This window comes from Baudoinia panamericana (genome assembly GCF_000338955.1).
Source record: "Baudoinia panamericana UAMH 10762 unplaced genomic scaffold BAUCOscaffold_3, whole genome shotgun sequence".
In the NCBI taxonomy this organism is placed as follows: domain Eukaryota; kingdom Fungi; phylum Ascomycota; class Dothideomycetes; order Mycosphaerellales; family Teratosphaeriaceae; genus Baudoinia; species Baudoinia panamericana.
Genome location: NW_006911259.1, coordinates 1,706,216 through 1,720,648, shown reverse-complemented (window position 1 = coordinate 1,720,648; position 14,433 = coordinate 1,706,216). Strand labels below are relative to the sequence as shown.

At 56.3% G+C, this 14,433-nt stretch overlaps 6 protein-coding genes across 6 annotated transcripts; 4 read left to right on the top strand and 2 right to left on the bottom strand.

The window, feature by feature from the left end:
- Positions 1-542: 542 nt before the first annotated feature.
- On the top strand, positions 543-1,690 carry BAUCODRAFT_401149 (uncharacterized protein). Its single transcript, XM_007676076.1, has 2 exons — positions 543-1,148; positions 1,199-1,690. Exons 1-2 carry the CDS (start codon positions 599-601, stop codon positions 1,369-1,371), a joined length of 723 nt encoding a protein of 240 aa, XP_007674266.1. The 5' UTR covers positions 543-598; the 3' UTR covers positions 1,372-1,690.
- Positions 1,691-1,716: 26 nt separating this feature from the next.
- On the top strand, positions 1,717-2,942 carry BAUCODRAFT_401010 (uncharacterized protein). The gene has a single exon (XM_007676075.1). It carries the CDS (start codon positions 2,009-2,011, stop codon positions 2,726-2,728), a length of 720 nt encoding a protein of 239 aa, XP_007674265.1. The 5' UTR covers positions 1,717-2,008; the 3' UTR covers positions 2,729-2,942.
- A 30-nt stretch (positions 2,943-2,972) lies between these two features.
- BAUCODRAFT_64400 (uncharacterized protein) lies at positions 2,973-4,251 on the top strand (the record flags this gene model as incomplete). The annotated part of the gene is made up of 2 exons (XM_007675505.1): positions 2,973-3,508; positions 3,564-4,251. 2 exons carry the CDS (start codon positions 2,973-2,975, stop codon positions 4,249-4,251), a joined length of 1,224 nt encoding a protein of 407 aa, XP_007673695.1.
- Positions 4,252-4,579: 328 nt separating this feature from the next.
- On the top strand, positions 4,580-7,682 carry BAUCODRAFT_31694 (uncharacterized protein). Its single transcript, XM_007675442.1, has 5 exons — positions 4,580-4,955; positions 5,041-5,183; positions 5,274-5,653; positions 5,702-7,065; positions 7,132-7,682. Exons 1-5 carry the CDS (start codon positions 4,902-4,904, stop codon positions 7,246-7,248), a joined length of 2,058 nt encoding a protein of 685 aa, XP_007673632.1. The 5' UTR covers positions 4,580-4,901; the 3' UTR covers positions 7,249-7,682.
- A 165-nt stretch (positions 7,683-7,847) lies between these two features.
- BAUCODRAFT_146328 (uncharacterized protein) lies at positions 7,848-8,564 on the bottom strand (the record flags this gene model as incomplete). Its single annotated transcript, XM_007676074.1, has 2 exons — positions 7,848-8,099; positions 8,238-8,564. The coding sequence occupies 2 exons, from the start codon at positions 8,562-8,564 to the stop codon at positions 7,848-7,850; spliced, it is 579 nt and encodes a 192-aa protein (XP_007674264.1).
- Positions 8,565-9,303: 739 nt separating this feature from the next.
- Positions 9,304-14,269, bottom strand: BAUCODRAFT_401333 (uncharacterized protein). The gene is made up of 4 exons (XM_007676073.1): positions 13,577-14,269; positions 13,470-13,512; positions 10,812-13,405; positions 9,304-10,752 (listed from the first exon to the last, which is right to left on the bottom strand). Exons 1-4 carry the CDS (start codon positions 13,784-13,786, stop codon positions 9,601-9,603), a joined length of 3,999 nt encoding a protein of 1,332 aa, XP_007674263.1. The 5' UTR covers positions 13,787-14,269; the 3' UTR covers positions 9,304-9,600.
- Positions 14,270-14,433: the final 164 nt, after the last annotated feature.

The window sequence follows — 14,433 nt, the reverse complement described above, 5'->3', positions numbered from 1 at the left end:
TATGCCAAACTCCGGTGAGCTTCGTCGATGTCTCAGTGGTGTGTCTTCCGGCACGTATGTGGTCTTCGTCGCGAGGTCGGGTCTGCAGAACAAAGTACGGCTATGCTGTACGAGCTGACTCTCTCGCATTCGCTTACTGACACGTCATGTTGACCAGACGATAATGCCTTACAGTATCGGCCTTGGCCCGCGGGTAGACGGCGTTGAGCAGTCTACACGTCACATGTTTGCACTTTCACATGTTGAGCAGGCGCACGCCGGCGACGAACTTTCTTCTTGCTTAGCTTCATTGTTTACCTTGCACTTTCAATCCAAACCTTGTGGCGTACCAGTTGCGCTTGGTGTAAGCCCGCGTACGGCGACACTGCTCAACCATGCCGCCTAGGCAGTCGTACTACGACATTCTCGTCGCGTCGGCACCGGACAGACATGATGGCGACGTAAATGCGACTGTCAAGAGTAGGCAGCTCGTAAAGGAGTATGGCAAGGCGGTCAATGACTACCCGTTGGACAAGCCGTGGGTCTTTGCGAAAGCTATGTATCTGGATGGGATGCTCACGCGTGGAGTAGATACTCGGTGTGCATCGACGCGTGTCCCATGACTATCGAGCGCGTTCCATACGCTCCCAGCAAGCAAGACCGTCTCATCGACCCCGGCACCGCCCGCGCGACCATTGCCGCCACCAACGACGCACCGGACGGGACGCAGCAGGACAACTGGGCCGAGCGACACCGCCATCTCACCGTTGTGCAGCAGCACTGCAGCTATTGGGACAAGGACGGCGACGGCGTCATCTGGCCGTCCGACTCATGGCTTGGCGTGCGAGCTTGGGGGTGGAATCTCTTCCTCTCCGCCTTAGCTGTCGTCATCATACACGGCGCGCTGTCGTATCCCACCGCCCCAGCAATCATCCTACCAGATCCCTTCTTCCGCATCTGGATAAAGCACGTACACAAGTGCAAGCATGGGAGTGACAGTATGAGCTACGATACAGAGGGACGCTTCCAGCCGCAGAACTTTGAGAACTTGTTCACGAAGTACGATAGTGACAACAAGGGTGGGCTGGATTTGTATGACCTGGCGCGGGCGTTAAAAGGGCAGAGATTCGCATTCGACTTTTTCGGCTGGGGCGCGGCGTTATTCGAGTGTGAGTGCCGCCGAGGTGTTCATGCTGGTAGGGTCGCTAACGTCTTGCAGGGTTGGCGGTGTACCTACTTCTCTGGCCCGATGATGGTATCATGCGCAAGGAAGACGTCCGGCGCGTGTTTGACGGTAGCATATTCCAGGAGAAGGCTGATGAGTACGCTCGGAAAATGAAGAGGCAAGGGAAGACAAAGATGGCAATAGCGTACAGTCAATCTGCGTATTGAGTCGCTTTCTCCAGCATACGCCATGACCTGCTCGCTCGGCAGGACAGACAGCATTGCGGTGATGCTCAGATCAGATGGACCGGTAATGCGCACTGCATGCGAGCAGTCTGCCGAGGCAATTGCTTGCTCAGGTACGAGGAGTTAGCTGCTATGCCACGTGCGGTAAGTGCAAACTCTAGCCTTTCATTACCTGTCAAGGTTTGGAGCATGGCATTCCCCGTCCAAGCAGGAACACGGCTCACTCTGCCGATCTAGATGTAGCATGGCCTGCGCTGTAAATGTGTCTGCGGTACGTAGCGTGCTCCTTCCCCGCTTCACCCATCAAGCCACGCGAGGACTTTCCATCTCACTTCACCGAGAGATGCGAGGTGAACAGTTCATGTCACTTCGTACCTACCTCGGTACAAGGTAACTTCCTGTCCGTCTCTATGGTCGGACGACTCAGCCAGGAACAGGGACGTCATGCCTCTACCGGTCTGTGGCCTCGGGATCTCGCCCGCTCCTTCGCATCTACTCCTCACCAAATGCATGCGCACAGGTACACTGTTGTGGCCGCTGTCCGCGGCGGTATAAGTAGGCGTTACGCTGGACATGGTAGGTCACGTCCTGTGTTTCTTTCCCAATCCACGAAGCAAGGATGACTCGTCTCTTTGCACTTGCTGCGCTGCTCTGCGGCTCCTCGCTTGCAAACATCATCCCTTTTTGGCATGGCTCTGATACTGGATCTAACCAACCTTGGGGCCCTTGGCAATGGTCTACAGGTGTTGCGGCCGCTAGTGTCGGCGCAACAACTACTGCAGCAGTCAGCGTTGCAGCGAGCAGTACTTCAGCAGTCACTGGTGTAGCGGGCAGTACTTCAGCAGTCACTGGTGTAGCGGGCAGTACACCAGCAGCCAGCGCTGCAACGGGCAGCACGTCAGCTGCCAGTGTTGTAACGAGCCGTACATCGGCTGTGAGTGGTGCAACAAGCGGTACATCTGCGGCCAGTGGCTCGTCAGCCCGAGCTAGCACATCCAGCAGTGCAGCGGCTGCCAGCGTGTCGTGCGGCTATCCCGGAGGAGGCCCAACAGCGACCATTGACGTCGGCGTTGTGATCGGAACGACTACTTCCCTTCCCGCTGCAAGCGCAAGTGTGAACAAGTTTCTCGGCGTCCCTTTCGCACAGAGCCCCCCACTCCGCTTCGCACCGGCTGTGCCGCCAGCAGCATTCAGCGCACCCATCAACGCCACTGCGTGGAAACCGGCGTGCATCCAGCAGTTCAACTATCCGCTGGCGGCGCAACAGTTGACCCAGATGCTGTACAATACGCCTGCGCCAGTCGAGAGCGAAGACTGTAAGCCCTCACGTCTAGCGTGAATGTTAGTGAGAGCTTTTTATTGATATAAGCAGGCCTCTACCTGAACGTCTACGCGCCTTCCACGCCAGCGCCTGCTGACGGCCGTGCGGTCTTGTTCTGGATTTACGGTGGATCGCTTCAGTTCGGTAACGCGGGTCAGGCTGCCTATGACGGCAGCGCGTTCGCCAGCTACGAGGATGTCATTATCGTCACGACCAACTATCGTACCAACGGTGAGCCGTACAACCCTGCACGTTTCTGTACATGTCGCTGACAGCTGGTTTCCGTTCAGTCTTTGGCTTTCCAGGTTCACCAGAGCTTCCACGTACTGGCCACAACTTGGGCTTTCTGGACCAACGTCTGGCTCTGGACTGGGTTCAGAGGAACATTGCAGCCTTCGGCGGGTCTCCGAAGAAAGTCACAATCTTCGGCGAAAGCGCTGGTGCATTCTCGGTAGACGCCTTGCTTACTTCGTTCCCGGCTGGATCCAGCCCACCGTTCCGCGGCGCAATTCTCGAGTCAGGCCAGTACAGCTATCGTGGATCTCCTTTGGCAAACTCTGTGCAATCGTGGAACCAGCTGAGCGCCGCCTTGGGCTGTCCTGGAACCTACTCGTCGAACCTGACTTGCTTGCGAGCCGCTAACGCCACCGCGATCCAGCAAGTCATCGATCAGCGGTCACTTGTCTCCTCACCGATACCGGACAACGTTACACTGGTCTCCAATCCCGCGCAGATGAGGCTGAGCGGAAACATTGCGAAGATTCCAGTCATGGGAGGCACCAACTCGCAGGAAGGACGGTACGCAACCACGTTGCTCTTTGCAAGCTAAGGCCCATTGCTGACGGTTCGATAGTGTTTTCACGATCGGGCAAAACAACACACTAGCTTACCTCCAAGCCACTTTCGCCAACAATACGGCCCTCATCTCTGCCATCCAAGCACTCTACCCGCAAGGCCAAGGCGGGCTGAACACACCTTACGACGTGATCGCGCAGATCTTCACGGAGTGGATCTTCCAGTGTGGTCAAGGCCAGTGGGCGAACGACTCCGCTTCCATCGGCATACCAACCTGGCGGTACTACTTCAACGCCACCTTTGCCAACACGCAGGCGTACCCGGGTTTGGGAGCGTATCACTCGGAGGAGATCGCACTCGTGTTCTCCACCTTCTCGCAAGCGAACGTCACGACACAGGAGAATGCGCTTACGACCTCTATGCGCGGTGCCTGGGCTCGCTTTGCGAAGAACCCAATGGGTGGACCGGGTTGGAACGCTGTGGGAACTGGTGCCGTTGGGCCGGTGTTGATTGGTGCCACGGGTGTCTCGATTGACGGGCTCTATACCGCACCGAATGGGACGGTGCTAAGAGGTGCTTTTGATCTGGGTTTGTTCGGTGATAGGTACAACGCGCGGGGTGGGGGTGTCACGGTAATCAATCAGTATGAGGTGGATTATCGCTGCCCACTGTGGTCGCAGGTCTATGCTGCGGTGCAGGCGACCGATAGGACTACTGCGGCTTTGGAGGCTGCTGCGGGTGCCTGAGGAGTTGACCATGGTACTCCCGGGTTGGGGTAGCCTCCGTCGGACTAGGTTATTGACTTACCGACCTCTACCTTAGTAGCGCTCTCGCGCGGCTCCCGATATCCCAAAAGCATATCAATTAGTATTAGCGAACTATGCCGACGCTAGGGGCACTGAACAACCCCTTCGGCTGGGAAGTGCACCGGCACAAGGTTGTGACATTGTACCCGCAAGGTCGTAGACTACAGGTAACTTTGATCTCGGGATCGGTCCAGAGCTGGAGCTGCAGCCGGGACCTTATTCAGCAATGCGTAAGGTGATAAAGCTGCCGCAGAATCCGTTGTCGGCTGGGGGAAGGTCATACATTTGAGTGATCGTTGTGTCCTCCTGAATCTTGCTTGCGTACCGAAATCGCCAGCCGGTAAGGTTTCAGCCATAGAGCGAAGACTGTCTTCTCGAAGGACAGACACATTTACCCGGTGGACTCGTGGTAAATCAGCGAAGGCCGACACCGACACCGACCGCCCACTGCATTCATCCCACCTTGGCTGCCCCACCTTCAACCGAAACGTCACAGCCACTCAAAGCTTCATTCACAGCATTGAACTTTTTCCGCGCTGCTGTCAACAATCCTCCTCTCTCATCAAAATCATCCCACAAGCACCGCAAAGATGGGTTACGACAAGGTAGACGAACTCGCCATCAACACCATCCGGACGTTGGCCGTAAGTACACCAGACAGAGCTTCATCGTCGAGTCTATGCCGCAACGATATAAAGTATATGGAGCTCATACAATCCTCCGTCGCAGGTCGATGCCACGTTCAAGGCCAACTCCGGCCACCCTGGTGCGCCCATGGGTATGGCGCCGGTGGCGCACATCCTCTTCAACAAGTTCATGACCTTCAACCCCAAGAACCCGGATTGGCTTAACAGGGATCGATTCGTTCTTTCGTAGGTATCCCAGTGGCGATCGGTTCGATATGAAAGGCGGCAACATAAAGAGCGATCCGAATACAGACGGTCAGACTGACAGACCAATAGCAACGGCCACGGCTGCATGCTCCAGTATGCCATCCTGCACCTTTTCGGCTACGGAGTGAGCATGGAGGACTTGAAGGCGTTCCGTCAAGTGGACAGCATCTGCCCGGGTCATCCGGAGGCGCACGACACACCCGGTATCGAGGTGACGACGGGTCCGCTCGGCCAAGGCTTTAGCAACGCCGTCGGTCTTGCAGTGGCTCAAGCCCACACTGGGGCCGTCTTCAACAAGCCCGGTTTCGACTTGTGCACCAACTACACCTACTGCTTCTTCGGTGATGGGTGTGCCATGGAAGGTGTTGCCAGCGAAGCCGCCTCTGCTGCCGGTCATTTGCAGCTCGGCAACCTGATCTGCATCTGGGACGACAACCACATCTCCATCGGTAAGAGTGGCGCTCCGCATAAGTTGAACTTGCACTGACCTTTTACAGACGGCGACACCAAGTGTGCCTTCACCGAGGACGTCTCGAAGCGCTTCGAGGCCTACGGCTGGCACGTGCAGCACGTCAAGGATGGCGACCACGATTACGAGGGCATTGAGGCTGCCATCAAGAAGGCCCAGGAAGTCAAGGACAAGCCTTCCATGATCCAGCTTACCACCACCATTGGCTTCGGCTCCAAACTCCAGGGCACCGGTGGCGTCCACGGCAACCCGCTGAAGGAGGATGACTGCAAGCAGGTGAAGGAGAAGTTCGGCTTTGACCCCAACAAGAGCTTCGTCGTGCCGCAAGAGGTCTACGACATGTACCACAAGCACGCTTCGGAAGGAGCTGCTGCCGAGCAAGAGTGGAACCAGCTGTTCGAGAAGTACCAGAGCGAGCACAAGGAGCTTGGCGCAGACCTTAAGCGCCGCCTCACAGGCAAGCTGCAAGAGGGCTGGCAAAACAAGCTTCCGGTCTACAAGACTTCGGACAAGGCTGTCGGCTCGCGCAAGCTTTCTGAGGCTGTGCTCGAAGCCATCCACGACGTTGTGCCAGAGCTCATCTCCGGCTCTGCCGACTTGACTGGCTCGAACAACACCCGATGGAAGAGCGCCGTCGATTTCCAACCGAAGAGCACCGGCATCGGTGAGTACAGCGGTCGCTACATGCGCTACGGTGTGCGTGAGCACGCCATGGCGGCCATGATGAACGGCATGTCCGCCTACGGCACCATCATCCCCGCCGGCGGTACCTTCCTGAACTTCGTCTCGTACGCTGCCGGCGCCGTCCGTCTCTCGTCGCTCTCCCACCAGCGCGTCATCTACATCGCCACCCACGACTCGATCGGTCTCGGCGAAGACGGCCCAACTCACCAGCCTATCGAGACCCTCGCCCACTTCCGCGCGCTGCCCAACATGATGGTCTGGCGTCCGGCCGATGGCAACGAGACCTCCGCCGCCTACTACGTCGCTCTCACCTCGCAGAACACCCCATCCATCATGGCACTCACCCGCCAGAACCTGCCGCAGCTCGAGGGCAGCACGATCGAGCACGGTATCAAGGGTGGCTACGTCTTACTCGAGAACAAGGACGCGAACATCACGCTCGTCTCCACTGGCTCTGAAGTCGCGATCTGCTTGGAGGCGGCCAAGTACCTCAAGGAGAACAACAACCTCCAGGCTCGTGTTGTCTCGATGCCTTGCGTGGAAGTCTTCGATGCGCAGTCGAAGGACTACAGGTTGTCTTGCATTCCGGATGGCATCCCGGCTATGTCGGTTGAGGTCATGTCTACACTTGGATGGGAGAAGTACTCGCATGAGCAGTTCGGCCTGAACCGCTTTGGTGCTTCGGGTCCGTACTTGGACGTTTACAAGGTAAGCCAAACACAATCCGTCATATAGTTACAATGTTGGTCGTACACGACGCTGACAACGAGACAGAAATTCGAGTTCACGCCCGAAGGCATCGCCAAGCGTGCTGCCGCCACCGTGGACTTCTACAAGGACGTCAAACCGCTGCGCTCGCCCATCAACCGTGCCTTCTTGCAACTCATCTAAGCTGCTGTATGCGCACGGAGGAGGATCATGCGGGTGACCTCTGCGACAAATATGCTGCGTGTATAGTGCGCTTGTGATAGACGCGATGAAACGACTGTTTAACGTCTCCGATTCCCGCTTGTACATTCAGTTGCAGTGAGTGCTCTAGACTTCGGCAATTATCGTTGTATGCGAAGTCACCTGAGCTTCTCGGTCTTGCTACGGACAGCAACCGTCCGCTTGTCCTGCGGACGCATATTGCACAGTGAGTATCCGAGCGGCTCTATCACTGGTGCGCTCTCACCTATGGAAGTGCAGATCTTTCTCTGCCCATCAGTCACAGCACGCATTGCACAGACCGCCAGGTCGCTAAGCGTGTCATATGTGCTGCCAGTGGCTTTGAGGAGAATCAAAGACTAGTGATTAGAGTCCCTCTAAGAACCCGGTGAATGCTCACCTGCAGACCTCTTCTGCGGTCAAATCACTGTGCCATGTTTTGTAGGAGATGCTCCCTATGCTCCATATGCTCTCGTCGTCCGTCCCGCCTGCAGAGATTATGCTTGATCGTAGCCAGCTCACTCTGATATCGCTCTCCCGGACCTTTGGAACCTCGTGCGCACTCAGATAGAGTCGCCAAAGCATCTCCACACCAGATAATCTGGATCCTCTGCTCCAGTGATACCGTCGGTGCTCGAGAGGAACTCGATGACCATGTTGTTCTTCACTCGCTCGATCTGGCCGCTAAGATGCCATTCGATGTCCCTGATATCACCAAGTGCTTCATTTTCGCCCGTGCTGAACTGGGCCTCTATGTCCCGGACGCGAGTCAGGACCCTTTTGAACTTCTTCAAGGTCCCCTCGGCTCCAATGTTCTGTGTCTAGCTCAAGCACATAGAGTCGCTCGATGCGTTGCATGACGGGCTCGCGCTCGCAGTACTTGAGCCAAGACACCAAGTCCTTGCTGGCCAGCTTCGAGTCTGTGTCGAGTTCGACTGTCACGGTCAGCGTACGCTTATGCGCACACCCGGGACGGACGTGACGGAAGACGATAGAAAAGCTTGGAGTTGACGGAAGTCGTAGCCGTAGACGTCGTGGCTGAAGGCTTTCGCTCTATACTTGATATAGTTCTGGAAGTCTGAGAGAATCTCTTGTTTGAGCTCAGGGTAGGCCAGGGCGTGCTCCGCAGTCGGGCGTGAGACTTTGCCGTTGTTCTGGATTTTGATCTCCGGCACTGAGTCTGCAACCGATTCGTAGACTTCCCTGCGCAGCTCCCGTGGGAGCTTGAGAAACCGGCACTCGCTTGATGCTGTACGCTTGGATGCTGGTTGAGCCGCCATTGGTCAATCGGATGGATATCTTGAGGTGGAGTAACTGGTGTTGTCAGGCAAAGTAGCTTGTGAGGGAGTGTTGATGATAGTATTGTCCCCAACAGCGACGAAGTTGAACATATATGCCACGTCGAGAGCACAAGCTCGGACCACGGAGTGGGAGAGACGGGAAGTGAATGCTTCAAGTGAACTATACTGACTGGCCTTGAGGCGTGGGGTAAGATCTGTCAAATTTACATTCGCTTGCTGCGTGTCGTGAAGATGAAGATCGTGAGCAGTGAAGCAGTGATACCGGCAGTGAGTGAGACATACTGAGCGATGAGCCCTGGCAAGTGAGGCTTGAAGAACGCAAGACATTCCTCTCCGCAAGTCAAAGTGACGGCTGATGTGCTGGTGGAGACGCAATCAGCGGCACGGGGCAGGTTGAGTGCAGGGTAGGGTGAACGCACCATGTGGACACAGCGAATCTGCTGTGAAGACGGCAAGGTGCTTCGTATGACCCTTTACTCCATACTCTACGACAAGCATGCAGTAAGTCGGGGCTTCGTCTTGCCAAAATCGTAGTTACTGCGGGCATTCATGCCACGCTCCACGCTGAAGGTCGAGAAGGCTAGGTTCACCGTCTTAGCGCGTCGCAAACACTCGGTCGTCTGTGATTGCCTAATCGTTTTTCGCTCTGCCTACCGAGCGCGACCAACCTTTAGAGCGCTTGAAAAGTTCGGTAGTGCCGTGTTGCTCTGAGATGAGCCTCCTAACACCCGTTAGCAAGGACTCCAGATCTTCAGGGTGTAGTCATGGCCGAGCTCTCGAGATTTAGGTCTTTCTCAACGTGCAATCGTTCTTGATGCGAGTCAGGTGTGAATGAAATGCGTCAACCAATATCGCTCGCCGCGCTCATGCCCGGAAGAAGATCCACTCGTACATCACAACCGTTACAGGACACATCAGATCTTCCATTACCGCCCCAAAATACCTCATACTCACACAACACTCAATGAAGTCAATGCCCACCCAAACTCGCCCCCAACAACGCTGTAGAGCCTTCTCATCGCGACCAGTCCCTATCCGCATTCATCCTGGCCTTCATATGACTTTCCCTGAACTGCTCCCACCCCTCCGGATCCATCTCCTGCAACTTCCTCAAATCTTCATAGTTACCGCCAATCTTCTTCAACGCTTCCTTCCAACCCAAACTCTCCACCAGCCCTTTCAGCTCAGTACCGCTTGTGCTTTCAATCTTGTCTTGTAGAGCACGAATACGCTCATCCTCCGGCTCGGCAGGCAGGTCGGCCGTCGCTGTAGTGGGCGAATCAATAATCTCACGCCGCATCCGTTGACCGAGACGATGCAGATTGCCTTCTTCGAGCGACAAAGCGCGAGCGGCGAGCGAGACTTGCGAGCCATGGCGCTTGATGGGCCTCTTGATCGCGCCCACATCGTCGAGATCCTCATCCTCGGAGCCATTGCCGGTGTACTCAGTGACCTGGGTGTTGAGGCTGAGGTCTGTTCTGCGGTCGCTCTCTGTAGCGGAGCTTGCTGGGCTGGCCGGAACTTTCGGACTGCCCGGCGGCTGCACGCGCGTCTCGGGATACTCTTCCTCAAAGCGCTGGATGATGGACTGCAGCGTTTGGTCAAGGAACAGTAGCCGACGGTACGCCAGTTCGTCTCCAGCAGTTGCCTCCTTCAGAAGTGCAGGCTGCAGCCTCATGCGTACTTTCCGCGCACTGTCCAGCAGGTTCTTACTCATCTTTTTCGCCTTACCTCTTTGCTCTTCTGTAGGTGGCAGACCGGCTGAAGAGCCAGGCCTGGCGTTCCTGGGCACCGTACCGCCAGAAACAGGTGTCCCCGGTACAGACGTACGGCGGAGATCCGCAGCCTTCTCGCCAAGCACGTACTGCAGGGCTTTCACCACACCAGTACCGCCGACAATGTAGTCGCCATCTGGAGCTGGCGGGTCATTGTCGTGGTTCTCATGGTTGCCCTCTACGTGACCGACAAGGTGCATGAGCACGTCGGGGACCGTGATCTCCTTGACTTTGCGCTCGCCACCATGCGGTTCGGTAAGCTTGGCAGTCGCGTTTGCTGTTGGTATACCTGTAGCTTCCGCGATGGCAAACTGTTCCATGTTGCGCAGAGAGTAAGCCACAACCTGTTTAGCTAGAGCCTTGACAACTTCGCTGTTATCCTGGCTTGGAACCTGCACAGCACTGTTAGCTCACAGTCGAATAACAGTGGCGTCAAAGGATGGGTACCCACATCAATATCGATGCAAATCAGCGTGCTCGACACCCTCACAGCCGCCATTAAGCTGGCATACAGTGCGCAAGCCTCCTCCTGCGAAGCCTCATCTTTGGCATGTGCGAGCGCACTCAGCATGGGGTTCTCGAGCAGATTCAGATGCGCCAAGCGCGGTCCGTCCGGTAAGCAATCCGCCAACGCAATGGCTTGTTGTGGGCTCATACCAACATCCGCAAGATGTACGCGTTTCAGCTCTTTAAACTGACTCATGTATCGCCGGAAGAGGGAGACGGTGCCGTTGTCTCGGAAGCAGAGCTCCCTGTTGTGCGACAGATCCAGGAATCGGAAATCCGGCAATTTGACAAGAGCCGGGAATAGCACTTTCAGATCCGCCGTGACAAGGTTGCAGCCCGCCAAGCTGAGTCCCCAGCACGGTATGTGACGCTTGTTGTTGATTGCGTCCGCAATGTGACCCAGTTTGCCGCGAAGGTCGTTCCCGCCCAGGTCCAGACCATGGCAGACACTCGACCGTAGGTAATGAATGACATGACCTAGCCCTTCGTCGTCGAGATGGTTGCCAGCAAGTCCCAGTCTGCTGATCCCGCACACGATAGCGCCATCTACGACCTTCCGGATCTGATCGGAATTGAGACCACATTCGCTTACGATCAACTCTTCCATCTTCGACCCACCTAAGCGCTCACTTAGACACTTGTAGAAAATTGCCGCGGCGTCCGTGTCCTTCGCATCGCCTTTCGGCGCGTTAGATGGACTCTTAGTCGGTGTCGCGTGCGTCGAAGCTGGAAAAGTCTCGGGGAATTGGTTCATGGAGAGGTCGATGGCTTTGAGGGAACGACACATGTATATGAAGAGGGAGATGTGTTTCCAGCCAAGACGCGTAATGCGTGGATTGTGCTTCAATGTGAGCTTCTCGATGACTCCGGAGCGTTCGGTGTAAGACCTGGCCGGCATGCCCTGTCTGTGACGCGGCTGCACCGACCGTCGCTTCGTAGGCTCTGGTCTTTTGGCGGCGAGAAGCCCGGCAAGGATGCAACGCAGACCTTCATCGTTCAGGTCTGCATCTTCCAGCCGCAGATTCTTGACCGGTACGACGGCTAGCCAGTCACCCAGTGTGACCATGTCTGCAAGCTGGAGACGGGAGCCAGTAAGATCTAAGCAGCTCACAACGCCAGGCTCAAACGGTGCAACACAGTCAGGCTTCATCAGCTGTTCTGTGATGCGTTTGAGAATCGGCGTTTCTCTGAGTTGGCAGCATCGCCTATATATCCGCACAGGGTCGGTCGTCGGTTTATCCTGCCTTGCTGCTGGTCCTTGGGGGTTGGTCGCGGTCTGCGCAGGCGGATCTGGTCGCAATCCTAATCCAATAGGTGGCGGCTGATCAGCCTCCTTTCTCGTAGGCCGAACTTCAGGCGCAGTCTCTGAGTCCGGAGACACGTCTCCATCCTCTCCCATTGGGAGCTCGACCGGTATCGAGCCATTCTCCACGGCTCGCATTCTTCGCTTCTCTTTGCGGTCCTTCCGCTCTTCCTCGGACTTCTTCTTTTTCTCCTTCTTGCGGTTGAGACCGTCGATGTCAGCTCCTGGCGGGCAGCTTGAGCTCTGTCCTAGCCCATCTGCATCATCGTCCCCACCCTGGCTGACTGAAGGCTTTGAGCTATGCAAGACCTTGGTGCTCCTCGCATCGAGCTTTATCTCGCCCTCCTTCTCCTTCTCGTCTTCCAGTGATCGCGGTCTCTTCAAAGCTTCACCTTCCGCACGCTCCTTCATCTTCACGTCCTTCTTCTTCGCCATCATCTCGCGCTCCTCGTCCTCTTCCAAGTACCTTGGTCCGCCAGCAATCTCCACGTCAACGCAGAAGCTGACCTTACGCAATCTGTTCGGGTCCATCTCCGGTACGAGTACTCTTTGACGGTTAGGATCTACGTTTAGCACTTTGCGCGAGCATAAGCCTCCGCTGCCGGCCTGATACCGCGGTGCGCTGCTCGTGCTTGCGGAGCTCAAACGGCGAGTGAGATTGGAGAAGAAGCTGGGCTCCTTGGCCTTTGTCGGCGTAGCTTCCACCTCCTCAGCCTCTTCCATGGGCGGGAGTGCGGTCTGACCGTTAGCCGCGACCGGCGCAGGCGACCCGTTAGCGTTTGCTTGCTTGGCCGGCTGTGCGGGAGGGGGCGCAGGCCGCTCTGGTACGGTCTGCTGAGATGAGGAGGACGAGAACTTGGAGCTGATGTTGTTGAGCCATGAAGTACGCCGCGAGCTCTCCCTATTACCGGACCTTTCTGAGCTTGCCCGATGTAAAAGGCCGGGTCGTTTTTGCTGCGCTTTCGTCGCGGCTACAGCGCCATTGCCGGGTAATGTTGCAGTCGCAGAGGCCGCAACTGGCGCAGTGTCCCTGCTGGGTTGCGCTGGCGTCGCTGGGGTGATCGACGTCGGCGCGGCGGACGCATTGGCGGAGTTGCCATTGCTCGCTTGCGGGGGGCGTAAACTCGACGTTCGTGGCGGTAGAGGAGACGCCTCCGCCGGAGGCGAAGGTGATCCTACCGGTTTGCGATTAATGTTGTGCTTCGGTGGTGCGGGAGCGTTCTTTCGAGGATGCTCTTTTTGGTGCGATCAGCATAACCGCCGCAGTCGCGCCTTCCTCATACAGATGGTGAGACATACCCTTTCCCGGATGATGCAGCCAGCTAACATCAACGCCGTGAACCTATCATACCATAAGTGTCAGCCAACAACTCTCCGCAGGAAGCCTTCGTCGGTCCCGATCTCACCTCCTCCATGCTGCGCTGTCTTATCGCCGCTAAACCCTTGTGGTTGGCGAAGTAGTCATCCTGTTTCCGTCTGAATCTCGCCGCTGCGCCGGTAGGGTATATCGATGAAAGAGGGTCGCTTGATGGGCCACGGGAGAATGAGGGATCATGATGCACTTCTTGCAACATGCACCCGCCCTCGTGAGCACAAGGATTCAGGATGCCAAGCATTATGCAAGCCTGCAGCGGAGGTGGAGTTGACGGCTACTGCTCGGCTCTTCTACGCTTTCTACGGGTCTGAGTTTCGATGATCACCTTGAGTGTGAGAGGACAACGACGAGACGAAACACTCAGGACATCCAGTACCTACCTATATCGACAGCTTCAAGCGTCTTTGATCATTTCAGATAGTGCTGAAACGATCTGTGTACCCACTTACTCACCTTCTTCTCCTTGCCTCGTCTCCCTCAAGCCACCACCAAAACTTATCGAAGAGGGTTGTCCAAATTTGGAAACGGTCGCGGTCCTCTCCTTAACCGCTTCCGAGGGCAGGCGTCCGTGCTTCGTGGTGCTCACAATACACCATCGTTCAGCTTACCGACTTTCTCCGGTAGCAGACGCACTGTAAAGCGAACCAGTGCCGGACTCATCCACGGACACGACTACATCGGCTCTGATGCTTCCGCGCGCAGTAGGGCAATGTTCGGAGGTCTGACTACTCGCCCGTATGTGATGCACGCCATGAGATGCCGAACGCCATCAAAACGTTCCCCAACATTCCTTCGTTGCTTTGACCTCAATTACGCTTCTGGCGGCATCTTGTGGCGTTGCGGCGTACGACAATGCGCGAGCTTGTGCAAGCATATGTGCCTGACTGC